At 44.5% G+C, this 23965-nt stretch overlaps 1 protein-coding gene across 2 annotated transcripts in view; it reads right to left on the bottom strand.

Moving 5' to 3' along the window:
* zfpm1 (zinc finger protein, FOG family member 1) overlaps positions 1 to 23965 on the bottom strand; it is a 94294-nt gene that overhangs the window by 44053 nt on the left and 26276 nt on the right. The window contains exons 3-4 of one of the 2 annotated variants that reach the window (XM_034533977.1): positions 8548 to 8694; positions 2522 to 2659 (exon numbers count right to left, since the gene is read on the bottom strand). In XM_034533977.1, the coding sequence (XP_034389868.1) occupies positions 2522 to 2659; positions 8548 to 8694 (285 nt within the window). Of the gene's footprint in view, positions 1 to 2521; positions 2660 to 8547; positions 8695 to 23965 lie in introns of those variants that run through there. The other variant, XM_034533979.1, reaches the window with a different exon arrangement.

Genomic DNA, 23965 nt, shown 5'->3' with positions numbered 1-23965 from the left:
AATAAATAGATCTAAAATGCTGTTATGTAATTATTAGTTATTACACAATATATTACCATTGCATGCCTAATAATGTGCACAATATGTTCCTGTTAACCTGGGTAATGTTAGTCTATGTCCATTCTACAATGTGGGCTACATAGATAACTGGCAGACTTTCTGGGGAAAGCCTGATCTGATGAGTCAAGACGGCATTCATCCCACTTGGGATGGAGCACGTCTCATTTCTGCGAACATGGCGAAGTTGATTAACGGACTTAATCCATGACCCAGAGTTCAGATCAGGAAGCAGAAGCAGAGTCGTTGTCTTACACCTTTCTCTGCACTTCCATCCGAGTAGTTACCCACCCTTAACCTTAACTCTATAGAGACTGTGTCTGTCCCACGGCCACTTCAATTAATTAAATCAAAAGTAACCAGAAGAGGAGTCATACAAAATAACCTCATACAGGTTAACATCACTACTGCAACAGTGCAACAAAACAGGAACATTAAATATTAGATCTCTGTCATCTAAAGCTGTATTAGTAAATGATTTAATATCAGGCAAGAGGGATCATATACATAAATTACATTACATGTAATTTAGTTGACTCTTTTATCCAAAGCGACTTACATTCATACACCGTAGAACAGCTACAGGGAGCAATTCAGGGTTATGTGTCTTGCTCAAGGACACATGGACTAGGATTGAACCGCTGATTGAAAGACAGACCTGCTAACCACTGACACACAGTCGCCCACCAAACAACTAATCAAATGCTAACACTGTATGCTAGTATATAAAATAATGATGATACAGATCATGTTTGTAATTCCTTAGATATGGCTATGCGGTCAATGACTTGAGACTTGACCTTAGCGCAAAGACTTGAGATTTAGACTCTGGCTCAAAGACTTGACTTGGACTATAGCTCAAAGACTTGAGACTTGACTGAGACTCTATCTCAAAGACACAATACTTGACTTAGACTCTAGATTAAATACTTGAGACTTGACTTAGACTCTAGCTCAAAGACTTGAGACTTGACTTAGACTCTAGCTCAAAGACTTGAGACTTGACTGAGACTCTATCTCAAAGACACAATACTTGACTTAGACTCTAGATTAAATACTTGAGACTTGACTGAGACTCTAGCTCAAAGACACAATACTTGACTTAGACTCTAGATCAAAGACTTGAGACTTGACTTAGACTCTAGATCAAATACTTGAGACTTGACTGAGACTCTATCTCAAAGACACAATACTTGACTTAGACTCTAGATTAAATACTTGAGACTTGACTGAGACTCTAGCTCAAAGACACAATACTTGACTTAGACTCTAGATCAAATACTTGAGACTTGACTGAGACTCTATCTCAAAGACACAATACTTGACTTAGACTCTAGATTAAATACTTGAGACTTGACTGAGACTCTATCTCAAAGACACAATACTTGACTTAGACTCTAGATCAAAGACTTGAGACTTGACTTAGACTCTAGATCAAATACTTGAGACTTGACTGAGACTCTATCTCAAAGACACAATACTTGACTTAGACTCTAGATTAAATACTTGAGACTTGACTGAGACTCTAGCTCAAAGACACAATACTTGACTTAGACTCTAGATCAAATACTTGAGACTTGACTGAGACTCTATCTCAAAGACACAATACTTGACTTAGACTCTAGATTAAATACTTGAGACTTGACTGAGACTCTAGCTCAAAGACACAATACTTGACTTAGACTCTAGATCAAAGACTTGAGACTTGACTTAGACTCTAGATCAAATACTTGAGACTTGACTGAGACTCTAGCTCAAAGACACAATACTTGACTTAGACTCTAGATCAAAGACACAATACTTGACTTAGACTCTAGATCAAAGACACAATACTTGACTTAGACTCTAGATCAAAGACTTGAGACTTGACTTAGACTCTAGATCAAAGACTTGAGACTTGACTTAGACTGTAGATCAAAGACTTGAGACTTGACTTGGACTTGTTCATTTTATCACTAGCAGTCATGATAAAATAATGATTTTATGTGCAGCACAACTCGGTAACGACTACTGGTTAAGGTAGTATTCATGATCAAATCTACCATCTGACGTCCGTTTCCTGGCCTCTTCCTCTCTCTCCAATTACATTCAGACAAAAAAACACAGCTGTATATGTTTAATGCTAAATGTTGTGAATTATTAAAACAATATTTAAAGTCAACTGTCAATACTTAGAGGTATGTATACACATTCATATGTGAACCTCACACTAAAGCCGGTCTGGCAAGGTAGGACAGGTGCACAGAGCAGAAATATGGTCTTCAACAGATATTGCACATTTCATTTAAAATTGTCTACAAACCCCTCTGTGTGAAATCATAGGGCAGTAGTTTTAATAATGACTTAACTTTAATTACAATTAAGGTGCAGGTACAAAGAAGTAAACCTTTTCACAATCCTTATAAATAAATAAATAAAATACTGAAATGAAGTCTAAAAAGGTTTACTGGCTGAGCGTACTGACCTGGACCCCTCCACAGCGTCGCCTCCTCCTCTTCCTCCCCGTCCTCTTCCTCCTCCCTGTCGCTGTGTGTCGGACCTGGCTCCTCCCGGTCCTCGTCTTCATCATCGGGGCCTCCTCCAGAGTCTCGTGTCCTGGGCTCTGTACACATAACACAGTCACATTCAAACATATTCCAACATGTGTGTGTGTATGTGTGTGTGTGTGTGTGTGTGTGTGTGTGTGTGTGTGTGTATGTGTGTGTATGTGTGTGTGGGTGTGTGTGTGTGTGTGTGTGTATGTGTGTGTACGTGTGTGTCTGTGTGTGTATGTGAGTGTGTGTATGTGTGCACGTGTATATGTGCATGTGTATATGTGTGTGTGTGTGTGTGTGTGTGTGTGTATATATGTGTGGGTGTGTATGTGTGCATGTGTATGTGTGTGTGTGTGTATATATGTGTGGGCGTATATGTGTGCATGTGTATATGTGTGTGTGTGTGTGTGTATATATGTGTGGGTGTGTATGTGTGCATGTGTATATGTGTGTGTGTGTGTATGTCTGTGTGTGTATGTGAGTGTGTGTGTATATGTGTGTATGTGTGTGTCTGTGTGTGTCTGTGTGTGTATGTGTGTGTGAGTGTGTATATGTGTGTATGTGTATGTGTGTCTGTGTGTGTGTCTGTGTGTGTGTCTGTGTGTGTATATGTGTGTGAGTGTGTATACGTGTGTATGTGTATGTGTGTCTGCGTGTGTGTCTGTGTGTGTGTCTGTGTGTGGGTGTGTGTGTGTCTGTGTGTGCGTGTGTGTCTGTGTGTGCGTGTGTGTCTGTGTGTGCGTGTGTGTCTGTGTGTGCGTGTGTGTCTGTGTGTGCGTGTGTGTCTGTGTGTGCGTGTGTGTCTGGTCAGTGGCTGTTCCTGTCGGTTGATCAAAGGCAGCAGTGAAATGCCTCCCTGAGCTGTGTAACGTGACACCTCGCCACGCAGAGACGAACCCTTTGATTCTCAAAGACTGATCAGAAGGTCTCTGCCATGAGTTTTGTCCGTCCACCTGTCCTCCAACAGCTTTTCATTGTCTCGCCCACCACCTTCTGTTTCTGTAATCAGCATTGATATCCCTGCTGCCATTGATCAAGCTGATGACAGAGCCTCCTGCTCGCTGATCAAAGAGATGTGTGTGTTCCTCCGCACGTGGCTGGGACTGTGTGTGTGTGTGTGTGTGCGTGCGTGCGTGTGTGGTGTGCTTCCCCAGCGTGCACATTCCTGAACCCTGAACTTTGACTGTGCAGCCGCTATCAGCTGCTTCATCACACTGCTGGGTCCCTCCCTATTAGCGAGGCTCATGATTAGTGAGATTAGATTAATAGTTGCAGCACCTCAGGCTGTCTGAGCCGAGGATCTCTCTCTTCTGTTCATTGGTCTTGCATCATCATGATCATCAGGCCAAGGGTTAGGGTGAGTCAGAAGCTCACTGCACTAATAATCTTGACCCAGATCTTTAAGTTGATTTTAAAAAAACAACTCATTAGAAAGTGTTTCTAATAGTTGATTATATTAGCGGTTACAATGCAGTCATGCAGTTAGTGTTGTGTAACGGAGTTCATGATTAACGGTAACTTGTTGCAGTAGGTAACACTGAAGCATGGCGTTCTGTGTTCGGACAGCCCTCATAGTCCGTGCCTCCATTACACGTTTACAGCTAATATTCTGCTGCATAAAGACGTGTTATGCTGGTGGAAGCTACCTTCACCCTGTTTGGACTAGAGCAGGAAGGATATGGTTCACAGATACAGCACTTTAATGTTTATGTTGACTCAGAAGTACAGAAATGCTAAAGTTCATTTGATGAACTGTAAAATATGCTGCTCAATACTAATCTTATTAGGAATTCTATTAAAAAAAAAATACATTAACGGGATCCTTATCAAAAGTGTTATGTAATGTTTAGTTTTTAAAGGCTTTGCCGGTAAAGTCTGTTATTTTATATTTGTAATGACCACATTAGGCAAAAAGACAAGAGTGTCATCTTTTAGGAGTAAAAAGTGACTTTCAATTAGTATCAAGAGGAAAAGACACAGTAAAAACATTAAAATGTTCTATTGGGTGGCCAACTAAACGATATTCACACTACATACAAAGATTTGAACTGCAAAGATTAGCTCCTCCCTGAAGCTTTACCGGTTACACTTTCAAATAAGTGGATAGGTAAGTTAGTAGTAGTTATTTTACTGTTAAACAGATAAATGATTATTAATGATGGTCATTATAAAGTGATACATTTCCTTATATAATTTAGCACATACACGTGTGTTATTATGTCATAAGCAAGAATTATCGCATGTGTCTCCTACCAGGCTAATCAATAACGGGGGGAGATCTTAATGCCATAAGTAAATGGAGCATTAACTACTTCTCTCATCCAGAAATATCAAAGGGATGATCAACACAAATGCTGCTGGGGAAACATAGAATATTATATCTGCAGTGATTCCAGGTTTGTTTAAAGACACACATTAATATCATTGCTGTCTCTATTTGAAAAGCACATAATGCACTTTCTTCTGTCCTCCTCCTCCCAACTTGAGCCCCCCCCCCTCTAACACCTCAGCTGGCTGCACAAAGGCCGTGTTTACCCTTTGCATTCCCACTCCGATAAACAGCGATAGCGCCTGATCGATACCAGCCATAAACGCCCGGCGACCACGTCACACCCTCACAATCTGCAGTTATTAATGCAACCGTTGGGAGATTAGATCTTCATCGTCAAAAAAATCAACACACACACACACACAAAGAGACTCAGACGCACACGCACACACACACACACCATCCATCATCCATCTACACATCACGTCCACCTCTCAACCTCATCCACATGTAGACACACAGCGATATACTGTACACACACTAAAGCAAGCAGACACACACACACACACACACACACACACACACACCCTTGCCTAAACAGTGCCATTATTTTCAGCTATAAATCACATTGAATGGCACATTGATTTTATCCTGCAGGGGCTGAAGCGAAGGAGGGGGAGCTGGAGACACAGTTATTGCGTTTAATATCATCAATATTATCTCCCATATCATCTCAGACATGGAGGCAGGTATCAGGAGGAGTCGACAGACACTTTTCTGCCAGACCCCCTCCTCCCTCTCTCGCTCTGTCTCCTGCCCTCCCCCTCCCCTCTCCTCTCCTCCCCCTGTAGCGAGACAGTCCCCATCAATCTGATAAGCTGAACTTCCCCTGTCACACCTGCAGGGCAAAGTCACCCAACAATCTTCTTCTACAACTTCTACAGAGTCTCTCTCTCTCCCTCTCTCTCTCTCTCTCTCTCTCTCATCACAAAGTCATGGGACAGATGAGTGAAACAGGTCGTCAGCATTTCCATCCACTGCACATATCTATAGTGTAACGGAGCTGGAAGTAACATCTCAATGTCTGAAAGATATCAGGATATATACAAAGGTATGCTCACGGTTCATATTAGTAATGTCCCACAAATGTGTTCAGTAGTTGTGAGGATTAGTAGTTATACATAGTAGTTGTTTGGATTCACTGTGAGAATTATTGCACTTGTGTTACCTCCTTTCATGTTGAGTAGGGCCCCAGTGATTCCTACCTCCTGGATACTATGCTTAAAATGATGTTGATTGTTTGTTATTGAATACATTGAAGAATTCCTCTATAAAAAAGTCAGATAATAATGGAAACCGCCCGGGGCGAACACGATTAATCCTTCAGTGTGTGAAAAACAGCCATCACCCAACCAAACAGAAATACAAGGGGCGTGAAGGCATCACGAGGGCGGGGCCTACATAATGAAGTGGATCCCTTCACTGCAAATGTAAAGACACCCACACGGTAGCTCTAGTACAATGAGCTATATTTCATCATGTTTATGGATGGCTGAGGAGCTGCCTGTAGAGACAGTGGTCACTGGAGGTGCTCTGATGGCATGCCGCATGCGTCTGTGGCCCCCTTGCTCCTATCCAACCGGGGGGGTTCGTTGCCTCTCTATATACTGTTATGTTTCCGAAGAATACCTCAAAATGCCAACCAAGCATTCAAACATGAACCTGTTTTGATTTCAGTTCACATGAAACAGAGAAGGGAGCAAACCCTAACCCAGAGAGGCTGATATGAGCTTCAGATTGGACCTGGATAAGTCTTGAAGCTATTGTTCTATTATCAACATTGTCATCACATACACTTCTGTCGCCACTCATCAGATTCTGATGACAAAAACAACTGCAAGTTGCAAAAAGCGTTGCGATTGGTCCAAACGAGGGCAGGACAATTAGAGGTGAAGAGGAGGCGACATTCTGGGTAATCAGGCCAGAAGGGGATTCTATCACACTTCCTGTGATGTACGCATGATTGACTTGTTTTGAAGAAGAAGAAGAAGAAGAAGAAGAAGAAGAAGAAGAAGAAGAAGAAGAAGAAGAAGACGAAGAAGAAGAAGGGACCTTGTTTCGGCATTTCGCTGCAACTGTGGAGCAATTCTGAGAATAAGAGGAAAAAAACACCACAACAGAGAGAGAGAGAGAGATACTGAACAGATGCTTCACTCTTCCTCAGTAAAGCTGTGTGTGTGTGTGTGTGTGTGTGTGTGTGTGTGTGTCCACTCATTGTATCAGCACTAATATACTGTCTGTCTCCCTCTCTCAGGTGGAGTAGGTGGGTGTGATGGAGAGAACAGAGACAGAGAGCTCAGTACTGTTACTGGTAGAATGTGGGGGTGTGTGTGTGGGGTGTGGGGTGTGGGGGGGGGGGGGGGTTGCTGCTAAAGTTATCAGGGCGGTTATCTCCAGTGTGTGTGTGTGTTTGTGTGTCTCTCTCTCTCTCTCTCTCTTCCAGATGGTGGATAAGAGGCCTTGCCTTTATTAGCCAGCTCTGGACAGATAAAGACCTGGTATTGATCCCAGGTTGAAAGAGCAGGTTCGTCAAACATGGCTGATTTACAGAGAACTGATAATGGCAGCGCTGGGCAACCGAGGAACCCCGGAGAAGAGAGAGAGAGAGAGAGAGAGAGAGAGAGTAAATCAACAGTGTGAAGGGGAGGGCTGTGTGTGTGTGTGTGTGTGTGTGTGTGTGTGTGTGTTGGGAGAAGGGGGGGGCTAAAGGCTAAAACACACAAATAAAGAAACAAAGACACCGAGTCAGTTTGCCATCGACGGACAGAAACTTGCTCACATGTGCAGTCTGCCTGAGTTCTCTCATCTTCCTCTATCTAATACACACATAAGCCAGTCCTCACCCCAGCACACACACACACACACACACACACCCCTATAGCTAATCTCTAATCTCGTCTCGATTAGCACCTGACAGAATTTCCATGGGTTTATCAAACCAAGCCAACCAACAGACGCTTATCACTTCCAGCCCCAAAATTTCACAAGAGCAGGAATTTTTGAGATTAAAAAAAATAATAAATAAATAAAAAACACAGCTCGTGAAATCTTGAATAAGTCAAAAGAATATGACTGAAAAACTCTGCTATCGCACGGCACAAGGGGGGATGGGGGGAGGGCAGGTTCACTGGAGCCAAGATTGAACCCTGAGAATTTTTTTTTTATTCATTTATAGAGCGATGGAGATAAAGGAGAAACATAATGGTTCCTCAGTCTGTTTTAGTTGTCTCTGGGTGACGGTAACTGTCTCCTCACAGATAACAGGTAGATGAAAGAAAGACTTTGAGTCCTGATGAGCAGATACATCTGGTAATAACCACTAATAACTGCCAGTAAACTCGACATCTGGCTTATTCTACTATGAGGTGTGTGTTGTCAGTAGCATAGTATCATTATAAAAAGACAAGGGCAGTTCTCCTGATGAGCTGGTGGTTATTTGACCAAAATGTCAGCCTTTATTTTGACGCACACACAGTCAACAGTTTTCACCGGTGATATTTCCTTATATAACAGTTCCAGAGTAAACCTGTAGAATAGTATAAGTGCACAGGAAACGGTTGTAAGTTGAACAAGTACAGTGTCTGTTTTAATGGACTGGTTATTGTTTTGCTTTGTTCCTCCTCTTACCTTCATTGTACAGCGACGTGTACGGCGGGGGACTAGAGCTGTCCCCCTCTGCTGAATCATCTGGGTCCGAGGCTCCGCCCTCCTCTCCTGATAGGCTGAGGTTGTCCGGTGTGTTTTCCTCCTCGCCGCCGAGATCCCCGAGGGAACCTGCAAGAAGAAGAAGAAGAAGGAGGGAACATGAACAACCGAATGCGTAGCTACATCGGTCAAACCCACTTTTTCTTGGAGAACCCTGTGACGCCAACAGAGCTGCACCTACCAAAGAAGAAGAAATATTGCCATCTGGATGGAGACAGTATTTACTGTTTTCAAGTAGAGATTGGCACATCCCTTTACTTTTAAATATAGCAAGACGTGAACATGAATAATAAGAGTATGAGGACATAATATGAAATGTCACTTTGAGTCTGCAGAAGGACATCCCATGGGCCTGGAGGCAGGAGAGGTGGAAAATAAACTGTTGAACAAGCTACTCAGTGTCGCCGACTGGACTCATTCAAAACAGCTACTCCAGAATTGGACAAGCTGAACGGTCTAATCCAGAAGATTAATAGCAAGAAGCCAAGGGGGACCTTAAAGCCAAATGACAGTATACCTAAAAGAGTGATTAGTGCAGGGCTGATCTGTATCAATTACAGTTTCATAATCCCTGCTGACCATAGTAATTATACAGTACTTTTGATCTATTTTAGCCTGTTTGAAGATTACATCCCAAAGAAAAAAAAAAAAGAGTCAGTTAATATGGATTTAATGTGACTTTTTTTAAATTGCTTCATTAATAATACTCCTTCTATAAGATGAATACATCAGGCTGCATTAATGATGTATTAAGAGCTCTAAACCTTGAAATATACTGTCATATTTACCGGCAGTTTTTTTTTTTTGTTTCTTCTTCTGTATCGAATGACCGAGTTACAGTTATTAGTGTGTCAAGGCGAGCTGATTATGAAAGGTTTTGTTTTTTAAAAATGTTCATGTGCGTCGGATGACACGCTTCGTGAATTATTAATTCAGGGTAACCATTTCTTTTAAGAGGATTAGGAAGTGCTAGAGTGAAGCAGAAAGGGTTCATCACTGCCGAGGGAGACGAGGCAGGTGGGCACGTTTCTATCCGACTAGTCAGAGTGAAGTGAAATGAGAGGAAGCCAGGATCTACTGGATTTGATTTCCCTCCTTCCTCCCCCATTCTAGACAGGTTGTAAATTAATTTTCATTAGGTGGTGTCGAACCAACGGAGGGATTGTTTCGGTGCTAAAGCCGTGACTAGGGGCGTATATATTTACAATACTGGAACAAAAGGAGTCTATAATCTATACAAAGCACACAACAATACCCATGAATAAAGAAGCTTGTAGAAAAAGGGAGAGGCAATTTTTGTAATTCTGTTAATTTCACTTCCAAAGCAATTAAAAGCAGGCAGAGATAATGCTGGGAAACAATCGCCGGCTGACAAAGTGTTTCTGTCTTTGTAAATGAAACATCTTTAGGCTAATTTCAACTTCCACGCCTGCATGGTTCACTCTAATTTCAGATAAAATTAACACAGCTAGATTTGGACCTTCATAAGAAAAAAAGAAGTAGAGGAGAAAGAAAGAAAGAAAAAAAAAAAAGATCGATCCTGTACACAATATTTTTAGAATGTCGCCAGAGCTTTGCTGGATCTAATTTTCAGTATCTATAAGGACATTTTCATACAATTAATTTTCCTTTAATCATAATTGTACAAAGGGACTTCTCTGTATAAAATTCCAATTATATTTCCTGTTTAAAATGTAAGTTTGAATTATGATTTCCTTCCTCATTACGACTGTGGTTTAATGAATCAATCGCTGCATCACTGCTTTCAGACATCAAATGGTGCGGAAAAGTTTCAGCTCCACTTTTATCCAAGGAGAAATATTCTCCCTTTCCCTTCTCTTCCTGTCCGGGATAGTTGGCAGGAAGGATAGCGGCCATGTGATAAGTGCGGCACATTCTACTTCATTTGCCGCTTTAAAAGTTAAAGCCTCATTAATTGTTACGGCGTGAAGGAAAATTGGACTGAACTGGTTTCCAGAGATGGAGTAATAATAAAAAGACATAGCCTCCATGTGTATCTCTGTGGGAGGAACATCAAGTGGAGACTTATCCAACAGCACCACTGAGCTTTCTGTGAACTAAAAGCTTACATTTATTCAGATTTCCAAACTCGAGGGCAAATAAAACTTTGATGGAATTCAGGAAACACTTCCCGTCGGTTCCTGGACAGAGAAGGACTGGTGTTTTTGAACGTTCTCCTCTGCAGGGTCCGTTCCAGACGGAGAAGGACTGGTGTTTTTGAACGTTCTCCTCTACAGGGTCCGTTCCAGACGGAGAAGGACTGGTGTTTTTGAACGTTCTCCTCTGCAGGGTCCGTTCCAGACGGAGAAGGACTGGTGTTTTTGAACGTTCTCCTCTGCAGGGTCCGTTCCAGACGGAGAAGGACTGGTGTTTTTGAACGTTCTCTGCAGGGTCCGTTCCAGACGGAGAAGGACTGGTGTTTTTGAACGTTCTCCTCTGCAGGGTCCGTTCCAGACGGAGAAGGACTGGTGTTTTTGAACGTTCTCCTCTGCAGGGTCCGTTCCAGACGGAGAAGGACTGGTGTTTTTGAACGTTCTCCTCTGCAGGGTCCGTTCCTGGACAGAGAAGGACTGGTGTTTTTGAACGTTCTCGTCTGCAGGGTCCGTTCCAGACGGAGAAGGACTGGTGTTTTTGAACGTTCTCCTCTGCAGGGTCCGTTCCAGACGGAGAAGGACTGGTGTTTTTGAACGTTCTCCTCTGCAGGGTCCGTTCCAGACGGAGAAGGACTGGTGTTTTTGAACGTTCTCCTCTGCAGGGTCCGTTCCAGACGGAGAAGGACTGGTGTTTTTGAACGTTCTCCTCTGCAGGGTCCGTTCCAGACGGAGAAGGACTGGTGTTTTTGAACGTTCTCCTCTGCAGGGTCCGTTCCAGACGGAGAAGGACTGGTGTTTTTGAACGTTCTCCTCTGCAGGGTCCGTTCCTGGACGGAGAAGGACTGGTGTTTTTGAACGTTCTCCTCTGCAGGGTCCGTTCCAGACGGAGAAGGACTGGTGTTTTTGAACGTTCTCCTCTGCAGGGTCCGTTCCAGACGGAGAAGGACTGGTGTTTTTGAACGTTCTCCTCTGCAGGGTCTGTTCCAGACAGAGAAGGACTGGTGTTTTTGAACGTTCTCCTCTGCAGGGTCCGTTCCAGACAGAGAAGGACTGGTGTTTTTGAACGTTCTCCTCTGCAGGGTCTGTTCCAGACAGAGAAGGACTGGTGTTTTTGAACGTTCTCCTCTGCAGGGTCATATATATGTATATATATATATATATATATATATACATATATATACAATTATTGATCAAATATCAATTATTTTGTATAAATCATTTAGTACATACAACTTGGTTGAACAGATAGAGTTTTTCACTCATAATCTGATCACACAAACTTTAAGAAACTAGTCGTTTTTGATGCTAAACACATTTTGTTGTTGGGTATTAAGAACAATTGATCAGACAAAACAAAAAAAGGATCACCTGGGGTTATTTTACTACTTGAGTTCATACACGTTAATGGAATACTCAAACATGAAAGGAATCCTTGCAGACACAATGGACACATTTTAATTGGTATTCAAACAGTACTGAGGTTCCATAGCCAGACCTGGCCTTAGAGACCCAGCTCAAGACCGAGACCTGGATGTACGGCGTCCACTTCAGGGACCGACCACATTTGAAGTTATTTTGAAGGTGTTTCAGGCCAACACGGTTTTCAAACTGGAGACAAAACGACAGAGGATTGTTCCTGTCCATGTAGATGGAGGACGAGATGAGGCTACCACAAGAACACTTGAGACGGCAGCCGTCTGTCTCTGGGGAGGCTGATGAAGGCGCCAAAGATACTGCTTTATTAACTCCCCGTTCACATCAAACCTGCAGCCAGCAGCCCGCTGATTAAACACAGAGACAACACACATCAAACCCGCGTGCTCAACAAGCCTGATTAAACGGACGCAAGCCTCGGCGCTCTCACGCTAATAACCCGCATCAGACCTGAAAGCAAGAGAGGGAGCGGCGCGTACTGGGAGAGGAAATCAGAGGAGGAGGAGGAACATTAAAGGAGGGTTTGTAGAGGGAGGAAGAGGAGGAGGATGTGTGAGCTCTCCAGGGAGAAACTAAGGTACCTGACACAGAGTCACGCACTGGAGAGGAGCCACTTATTGATCACAGCGAAGAGAATTACCCTCCCCTGAGGAAATACTTTTTAATCAACTTTTGCTCTTTAAGCGCCGCGTGGGCTCTTATCACAGCTCCATGGCCGGCGTTCCTCCTACCGCCAAGCCTCACACGGGAGGAAGCGTCCACACAGCCCGCGATATCGATCCCTTATATTCAGCCTCAATAACAATCAGCTTTCTCTCCTCGGCCTCTAGGATCTGAGCCGCTAACGACGGCCCAATGATTACTCTGGGGACGGCCGACTCAAGCAAGGCCCATTGGACAGACGTGGAACCCCGGGGACGCACGTGTTCGCAGTTCCCAGGGTGCACCAGTCCTCTGCAACACCTCTCGGGAGTTCTGACACTGACACAGACATAGGGTTTGCGTCCATTGGAACACAAACTGCCCAATGGAGCTTTTAGTTGTAAACATTTTTTAAATGGCAATCTCAATCTGGAAGATTTTCATTTGTCAAGTGTGTATCTGTCGGAGGTGACACGGTGGTGATGGAGCTAATGGCCCACAATGAAAGTCATGCAATATTTGTATATTTGCAGTATTACAAACTGGGAAAATGCTGGATTGCAGTTTTCCTCCATTGAACAAAAAAATGACACACAATTCAGGAAACTTGAAGCTCTTCGTAACAACAAGACCACTAAAATATAAATTATGAATCAACCAGGACTGAAATCTTAAGGGATTGCAACTCAAATATTTACAATTGATTTTGATACAGCAGAAGGCCAGGCTGTAACTAACCATTTATGATGTTCATTTTTTTGATGAATCACTCAAATCTGAAAATACTGCAACATGCTCATCACTCCCCAGAGCCACAGGGGGCGTCTTCAAATGACTGCTTTTTCAGTTAAAAACTCAAATATATTCCTTTTAGTCTTCAGAATTCGATCTTTATCTGCTCATCAATTCTTCAAGAGTCTAAGAACGTTATCAAAGTAATGTTAAACTATAGTCAGTTTTCAAAATAAAAGTGCCGGCAAATCAACATTATGTGGAAACCCCTAAAAGTGTATTACACGGAGAAAAAGACACTTGATTCCACTTTGCATGGTGCATTGTGTTTCACAAAGGTAGGAAACAGACCGAGACAATGACTGATACTCAATAGGACACATTCTAATATTTCACGCGATCACTAAAACAGCCACTGCAAAAATTATACTGGTGATGACGATGACGACGTACTGAAGGAAGCGTAACCAGGATGGCCCATTGTACTTTATAGTCCTCCACTCACTGAGAAATGTGCCATCCAAAATATCCTGCAGATGCATAAGAAACGGGAGAGGCAAACCCAAACATACTGTATCCTCATCATGACAGATTTGACACATGTTGATTATCCCTATAAAAAATATGTGAGTAATAGTTGGGTTTCTCTTCACATCATATCTCCACATCAATTCAAATCTCTTTGACCCTTCGGGACAATAATAAAGACTACTCATTTAAAAGTGTTTTGTATGTGTCCAGATCATTTTGGCGGAGCAGAGGAACATCTGAATTCCACGCCACCGCGGTTTTTTTCTGCCACCCGTAAGAAGCACAAAAGGATGTGAAGGACGGACTGAAGGGAGAAATAAATATGCTGAGATAAAAGGGAGACGCCCGGAGGGGGGAGAAAAAGGGAAGAAAAATAGGTCCATCACAGCCGTCAGGGAAATACATATCGTCAGGCTAATGATAATGATACAGGGGGTGAGCTGCTGCACTTGAACGCAGCACGACACCAAACATCAAAAGCGGCAGAATGCTCAACATTTTGGAAATGACATACGGACAAACTGCGACATATTTCAGACCTCTAAAAGCCATTTGATGGATTCCACTGGGACTTTGATGGCGTCGAAAGGCCTTTAAAGAAGAATTTAAAAAGGCATTGTTGGAATTTTAGGATCCGGTTGTTCTCAGCAACACCTCTCTCAGCCTCCATCTCTCCTCTCCTCCCTCCATTCCAACCTGCAGCCTCTCCTTTATATTCTTGCTTCCTCCTCTCTTTCTGTCATTATCTTTCCGTTCCTCATCCCCTTATCCCCCTCTCCCCACCACCACCACCATCTCTTTCTTCTTCTCCGTCCCCTTTCAATATCACTCATGCCTCTCTCTCTATCCCTTATACTCCATCACCTTCCCTCCCTCCCCTCCTTCTTTCTCTGCCTCCCCTCCATCCCTTTTTCTTTTTTTCCCCTCCCTGTGAAAAAGCGTGGTGACTGGGAGCGTCACTCTGTGCGGATAGCTGGGAGCCGTTGGCGGTTATCGGCTCCTGCAGACTCTCTCTGCCGGTCTGATCTGTCTCCTCTTCATTAAGCAAATACGCCGACGTGGAAATGAAAACATAATAGCTATTTGATTTCCAGCGAGATATTTTGCATATTGGTTCGGAGCTGATAGCGGAATTTCATCAAGTCGTTTTTTTTCCCTCTCTCCTTCTCTCTCTCTCTCTCTTCCCTCCCTCTCCCCGCCACCGCCCCCCCCCCCACACACACACACGCACCCCCCCTCCTCCTCCTCCTCCTCCTCCTCCTCCTCCATTCGCATGCTTTAAAAACTGAATTACTGAGCTGGACCGGCTTTCAGAGAGATTTCTTTACATTGCTGGGAAGAGAAAGGGGGAGAGAGAGAGAGAGAGAGAGAGAGAGAGAGAGAGAGAGAAATCTAGTTCCCCTGGAAGACTACTTAACCGATTAAATATCCCCCCTATTCCCATCTTTTTTTCTCCCTCTCCCTTTTTGATAACAAGGAAGAAAATTTGAAGAATTCACAGCGCTTTAGGTTGACTATACTAATCAGAGATAGGAGTGAGAAAATTAACTCCTTAATGAGCAGAGCCGTCTCCCTGATAAAGGTCCTGGGGAGATGGAGGGGTGGGACACTGGCTGAACCTTGGGAGAGAGACAGAGAGACAGAGAGAGAGACAGATGACGATGGAGCCGACCAGCGGAGAGATGGACGGATAGAGAGACAGAGCGATGGAGGGGCGGAGGGACGAAGGAACTGAGGAACGGAGGGATGGAGGGTCAGAGGGATGGAGGTACGGCAGGATGGAGGGATGGAAGGATGAAGGGAAGGAGGGATGAAGGGACGGAGGGATGGAGGGGCAGAGGGATGGAAGGATAGAGGTATGGAGGGATGGAGAGATGGAGGGATGGAGGGATGGAGGGATGAAGGGATGGAGGGATGGAGGGATGGAAGGATGAAGGGACGGAGGGATGAAGGGACGGAGGGATGGAGGGGCAGAGGGATGGAACGATAGAGGTATGGAGGGATGGAGGGACGGCGAGATGGAGGGATGGAGGGGCAGAGGTATGGAGGGATGAAGGGACGGAAGGATGGAAGGATAGAGAGATGGAGGGATGAAGGGACAGAGGGATGGAAGGATAGAGTGATGGAGGGGCAGAGGGATGGAGGGATGGAAGGATAGAGGTTTGGAGGGACGGAGGGATAGAGTGATGGAGGGACGGAGGGATGGAAGGATAGAGGGATGGAGGGATGAAGGGACGGAGGGATGGAAGGATAGAGTGATGGAGGGGCAGAGGGATGGAGGGATGTAAGGACAGAGGTATGCAGGGATGGAGTGACAGAGGGACAGAGAGTTGGAGGGATGGAGGGATAGGACAGAGGTATGGAGGTATGGAGGGACAGAAGAATAGAGGTATGGAGGGATAGAGGGATAGAGGCTAAAGGAAATAGAACGAGAGACGCTTCCCCTCCTCTGAGGAGGACATATCTGGGCGTGAGGAGGGCAGGTGTAGCATCAAGGATACCCACAGTGCCTTGCATTGGTGCAGGCCGTGATGGATGGTCCGGTGACAGGGTATCCTTCATGCCCCCCCACCCCCACCCCCCTGTAGAGAGAAACTAGCCCTGGAGGAGGGGATCAGCAGCCTCTTCACAGCGGGCCTATCTGATGGTCCGGCGCCTCTCAGGAGGACTATTCAGCGGCCCGAGTCCACGGAAATAAATCTCCCTGCTGCTGCTTTCCATGTTGGAACAGCGTGTTGCTTCAGACCTGATAGCAGTCCCGCCATGTTACAGCTGCAGCCCGACAAATACTGTACACACACACACACACACACACACACACACACACACACACACACACACACAGCTACGAAGAGCTCTGACTTAAATACTGAAATGTTCATATAATCAATAAGGCTGGTGTTCTATATGACTATCATTGTCCACATTAGCAGACAGACAAAAGAAAATAACAGCTGAGCCTGCACTTTTTAGTAAATATTACTCAAGCAGCAGGAAATAGGGGACTATTTTCACTGTCGGATCGATATTCATTTGAAGCGTATTCTAAGATGCTACATTTTGTCTACATTCAGCCACACCAATACTGGATGTGAGGCCGATACTAATAGTTCTTTTTGATTTGCCAACTTTCTTCTCTCTATATTTTACGGCTGAACAACACACTTGTCATTGCTTTTGATGGGACAACGCAGACACTGGCTTCTCCATAATCTATGACATGTGTTTGTTTCTGTACAGACGTGTCTGATTGATACAAAGCACAATCAGATTTATCAGACCAGCCCCACAGTGGTATAGTTTTAGAAAGTTGTCAGTAAACGGTTAGACCGACAGGGATCACTGACAAAGGAATTTTAAAGTGTTAAATAAGTACATTAATAAACAGTCTTTGATCATTTCATTTAAGGTGTCCTTTTATGTTGTATTATATAATATCACCATGCATCTAGGATTTCTTCAAGGAACAAAGGAACATGGACTGATAGAGGGCGATCACGGAGCAGCAACAGTGTGTCTAAAGGGAGCGCTCTCATCCTAAGATAACATATGGAAGATGCTGCATTTCAGCAGATGTCATCACCTTTGACAGAGAGATGGTGTCAGAGCTCGTCACCTCGCTTCATCTCTGAGCGCCACATCTGCCCCGGCTGCCACCGCCCTGGTTGGTTTCACACAGATGTTGGCTGCACTTTGCACACGGCTCCCGTGTCATGGAGGAATGTCCTGCGAGCGTTTTGACGCCACATGATAAATACTGTGCGCCAATCAACGGGCAAAACGGTGGGACTGAATGAGCTGGAATGAGTTCATAGAAAGAGGTTCGTTGGATGTGTTGGATCAAGTCTTTCCTCTGGTATTCTGTTTCACAACCGTTTTCTTCTCTGGCAGCACTTCAGACGCACTCACCCTGACAGACTGTTTCATGTTGCTCAAGGACGCCTCACTCCCACATACATCACAGCGGAGCAGCACACTACGGTTTAAACACCGCGAGGAGGGGTGCTGTGCTCCTGAGAAAGCCCCAATGCAAAGTGAGCGTGTGTCTGCTGTGATAAGCATGTAAAGGAGTGAGTGTGTGTGTGTGTGTTGCAGACTCCTCAAAGGAAAAAAAACTCATGCCACTCATGGAACACCCACCTGGTATCTACAAGTTGCCACTCATGGAACATCCACCTGGTATCTAGAAGTTGCCACTCATGGAACATCCACCTGGTATCTAGAAGTTGCCACTCATGGAACATCCACCTGGTATCTACACGCTGCCACTCATGGAACATCCACCTGGTATCTAGAAGTTGCCACTCATGGAACATCCACCTGGTATCTACACGCTGCCACTCATGGAACATCCACCTGGTATCTACACGTTGCCACTCATGGAACATCCACCTGGTATCTACACGTTGCCACTCATGGAACATCCACCTGGTATCTAGAAGTTGCCACTCATGGAACATCCACCTGGTATCTAGAAGTTGCCACTCATGGAACATCCACCTGGTATCTACACGCTGCCACTCATGGAACATCCACCTGGTATCTCCACGTTGCCACTCATGGAACATCCACCTGGTATCTACACGTTGCCACTCATGGAACATCCACCTGGTATCTACACGCTGCCACTCATGGAACATCCACCTGGTATCTACAAGTTGCCACTCATGGAACATCCACTTGGTATCTAGAAGTTGCCACTCATAGAACATCCACCTGGTATCTCCAAGTTGCCACTCATGGAACATCCACCTGGTATCTCCAAGTTGCCACTCATGGAACATCCACCTGGTATCTAGAAGTTGCCACTCATGGAACATCCACCTGGTATCTACACGTTGCCACTCATGGAACATCCACCTGGTATCTACACGCTGCCACTCATGGAACATCCACCTGGTATCTACAAGTTGCCACTCATGGAACATCCACTTGGTATCTAGAAGTTGCCACTCATGGAACATCCACCTGGTATCTACACGTTGCCACTCATGGAACACCCACCTGGTATCTACAAGTTGCCACTGACTGTGGGTGTAGCTTTAGAAACACATGGAAGGAGGAACAAAAGTTGTACTCACTAAATAGTGAGTACAACTTTTGATCCCGCAGAAGATACTCAGCTCGACGAATGCAATGTCTCACAGAGACTTCTTAATACTTCATGAAATGACACAGCTGATGTTTGTTTCACGTTCATTGTCCCTCAGAAGCTAAATGCTGTATTTAACAGTATGGAGGTGGGGTTCTTCAACCTTTTCACCACATTGTAGCTCCCCAAACTCGCAGGACCCCCAGCATTTAGTAAATATGTTGGTTTTTCATGGTTTATTGTTGTCTTTTACTTTCTGGGCAATAGGGGGCTCTAAATGAATCAGATCAAACGTATGCTTTAAGAAGTCTAATTGTTTTAAATACATGAAACACATCAATAGACGCGCCCCATCTGCATATCATGTGACGCTCCACATTGAAGGCCATGAATAAAGATGACATCCTATCAGACATGACCTTTCCAGGACCAACAGCGGCTTAAACATGAACGGCAGATACTGAACATCCTCTTTGTCTTTTGAACAGACTGCTAATGATAAAATGTAGAGGACAAAAAGGGAGTAAGAACAGGTGGTGTTTCAAAACCAAAAGAAAGAAAGAAAGAGGAGGAGTTTGTGGGGAGGGAGATAGAGAGCAGTTGCCATGCAGCCCGAGCTGAGACCCTGGACTATTGAAGCCAGGCATGCAGACGAGAAAGCCAGCCGATAAGCCCGCCTGATAAAAGATAGAAAATAGCAGCAGATTTGAACTTTCCCACCGTCCTAAGATCCACAGGGGGAGGAGGGGTTGATTCAACTACTTATTGAATCCCTTCCTATCTCAAACAAGCCTCCACCACCCCACAACCCCTCCCACCCCCCTCCCAAAACCCAACAGCCAGGCAAGGCCACGAGTGGAGCGGGATACAAGGTTGATACACACACACACACACAGCAGGGTTCCCACTGCTGAAACATTCCACGATTCTACGAGACACACACACACACACACACACACACACACACACACACACACACACGTGATCTAATCATATATTGCCAAATTCTAAGAGTTGAAACAACCAATGGGTTTTTGTTTCACGGAAAGGTCAAAGGAAGGTCAAGAAGAACTGGCTTGACACACACACACACACACACACACACACACACTCACAAGGTCAACGTCATGTGAAGTCTAACCAGCATCGCTCCAGCCTCAAATCATATCAGAGACAGTGTTTCTTTTCGTATCTCTGCTGCTCTCCGTTGACAAAGAGACTTGGCCTTCAGTACAATGGTGAGAATGTTCACACACGTCTACATACCGACACACACACACACACACACTGTTTGGTGAAATAAGGTCGTTCCCGTATCCGACATGGTTTTGGCTGTGAACTGTATTGATGGGATTCATTCACAAGGTCTACCCTGCAGACGCTCTCCGGCGCTGCAGCGACTCGTGCCACTTCTCACATGGAAAAATACACCAATAATGACAAAACAACATATGTACGTCCAGTGACTCCTTTTCAAGGTTTTCACACTTCACTGTCGGTGGAAAACCAGGCTTATAAAGTCATTTTAGAAACAAGATTGCTTATTGTCTCATATCTTATCAATAACTAAAGCTCCTCTTAGCTGTATTTAGCAGTTAGGAGCAGTCAGTAAATAACATTGAGCCTTTCTGAGCGAGCCTCATTGCTATTAGCGTAATAAACCAGTGGCTCCCATGGCGTAATTACTTTTTAAGCTAATACGTTGTTAAATGCTATTTGAGATTCCCTCTCCAGGTTTAGAAATCTAACAGCTGCTGCAAAGCCGACTCTTTAGATTTGAAAAGGGTTGTCGGTTATCTAAGTTGACTAAAAATACTATAGTTATGGCTTTCTATGTCGCTCTCCAAAATGCCAACACCTATGTCCCACTAAACCCAAGGTGCCACTGAGCCAGCCTCACACAGTCACACCGCCTGACTCCCCAAAGCCCACATGGACGTTCTAACGTGAAAGAACCTGATCCTGATGTGTTCAAATGTAATCGTATAAAATGTAGTTTTTGATGACGAACTTGAAATGAATCCGATGTGTTTTCACATGAATAGAAAATAGATATTAGAGATGAATTATGACTTGTTTAACTTCCTAACACTGGCTCTGGCTTTTAGTGGCGGTGGTGATACAAAGTTCATCTGGAGTCTTATAAACCAGCTGCTATGGCAAAATCATCCACTATCTGCAATCGTATCAGCAGAAGTCAATGTGATCACTTCTATGTACTAGAATTAGCCTGATGCCTGTCATTGGTTACAAGGTTGTGTGACATCTGCTGATTCACTGCATCAAATGAACAGAGAACATGAGAGACGAGAACTAAGGAGGATCAGATCCAGGTGGATCCAGGTGGATCTAGGACTTTACCATCAGCATGAGATAAATGTCATCAAAGTGTGTGCAGCGTGTCTGTGTGTATGGGACTTTTTGTGTGGTTGGTGTTTGCCAGTGCTGTGTGTGGTGTGTGTGTGTGTGTGTGTGTGTGTGTGTGTGTGTGTGTGTGTGTGCATGATATAATGAGCCTGATTGCGAACCCTTCTCCTTGATCTCAACGCTGAATAAAAACGAAAGGCAGATGAGAGATTATGATGGTATGCAGGAGGAAGGAGAGAGAGAGAGAGACAGAGAGAGAGAGACAGAGAGAGAGAGAGAGAGAGAGAGAGAGAGAGAGAGACTCCCTCGCTCACCTCCCTCTCTGAGCACAAGGCCCCCCCACATCTCTGACATGAACCAGCTCTGCGTTCACATGCTGCGGACGCTGAAGAGAGTCAACAAAGATCTTCAGCTGATCTGTTTATTATCTATGAAAATGTTTGTTATAAAATGATCTTTACACGTTTCATCGTTCGCTTTCCAGGTTTCCTCTTTTCAATGACTTCTTCTTCTCTTCCTCCTCTGCCTAGTCTCACCTAATTGTCTTCCACCTTGCTGTAGAGAGTCCATTCTGCTCCTCACACGACCGCCCACTCAAGTACAGCGGCCTTCACTTCAGTGTCAGAAACCTCAGGGCAACTGTGCAGCGACACCAGAGGAACCAACACACACACAAACACACGCACGCACACACACACAAACACACACACACACACACGCACAAATGTGTTTCTGCTAGTCCCAGAGACTAAACACAGGAGGGGGGGCAGGAACCGCTCCGGCAAACAGATACAAAAACTTGACAGAGAATGCAACCACTACCCTGTGGTACGGTTTGTTGTGCAATTTTAATCCACAACAATTCACAGTGCAACTGGTCAACACGATTGTTTGTCAGTTGCAGAACCTTCAACTATCGTACCATCGTCCTGCAGGAAGTTCTAGTGGCTTGTTGTGGTCTTCATGATGTTTTGAGGTCATGAAAATCGAGAACCCTGCCCTGATGGCGGACATGCTCCTATTTGGTCGACTGTGCAGGCTTTCCAGCTGAATATCGCCCTGTTCTCACTGCTGATTGGCCGATGCAGCATCCTGCTCCATACGGGTGGGAGGTCGTTTGTGCCGTCTCTATAATGTTAGTAATTATGGACACGGTGCCTCCCACAGGACAGGCTGAAAGGAGCAACACTCCTCCACAAGGAACTTACACAGGCAAAGATTTACTCGCTGGAAAATACAGAAAACTGATCTCAATGTTGAGCTAAAAACACAGTAAGAACGCTTTAAATGTGCAATGACAGCATTCCCACAATGCACTGCATGCCTGCTGCTCCTGCAGAACTCAATGAAAGAAGGGACACTCCCGGATATAGTCGGTATAGAATAGCACAGCATACTACTGTCAGAACACCGAGACAGGTTTATGACATTCAATAATGATATTGATATTTGAACAATAGGTCATAGAATAATATTAGTAGAACATACACATATCTTGATACAGATTGCTGTTTTAAAAGCATTTTGACACAAGCCGTTTACAGTGTGAAACTTGTGTGTATGCGATGGTGACTATATAAACTTAGTCTGGCATTCCTTTACATCCTTGTTATTTATTATCCGACAGATACAGAGAGGGTGAACTATCTGAAAGAAGCTAATATCAGCCTTAATAGAGAACACTATTATAATGAAAGGAAGCTTTGTCTTCATTTGAATGGGTTTAGTTGTTTTGAATGCACACACTGAACCCAAAGTCAAGTGTCATATATGGTGAATGTGTATAGAAGCAAAAAAATATTCAATACGCCATCGTTCCACACGACAGAGTTGTACATCTGTGAGATCTCCGGCTGCCTACCGCGCTGAACATCTGCCTCTCCCACTGCCTTTTACCAGGAAACCCTCTCTGAGAAGTAAAGAGAAATACCACAAGAGGGGGGGGGGGGGGGGGGGGATACAGATAAAGAGACAGACAAGCAAAGCTAAAGAAAAAACAAGGGAAAAGAGAGATGGAAAGATGCAGTCTTTTTGTTGGAGAGAGAGCAGAAATAGAGAAGAAGAGGGGGGGGGGGGGGACGCCACTCACAACTTGGCTTTGCATCTCTTATCTCCGCCTCCTGTCACAAGGCTTAAAATAAAAATAAAAATAAAGTGCGATGGTGGCAGCAGTGTTGGTGCGATAGCCCCGTGGAGCACGGAGAGGGGATGTAAAGGAGATAGCTGGTTAAATATAACCCTCTGCACGGCTGGCAGCAGCGAAGAAAGGGGGTATTTTCAAGAGGCAGGGCATCACTGGAGCCCTCACTGCCCTGATAACATCCATGTTAAGAGAGTGTGTGTGTGTGTGTGTGTGGGTGTGTGTGTGCAAAAAGACATATCCATAACTACCCTACTGATCGAACACACACACACACACACGTACGTA

This window comes from Cyclopterus lumpus, chromosome 6 (genome assembly GCF_009769545.1).
Source record: "Cyclopterus lumpus isolate fCycLum1 chromosome 6, fCycLum1.pri, whole genome shotgun sequence".
NCBI lineage: Eukaryota > Metazoa > Chordata > Actinopteri > Perciformes > Cyclopteridae > Cyclopterus > Cyclopterus lumpus.
This window is presented reverse-complemented; position numbering and strand designations above follow the sequence as displayed.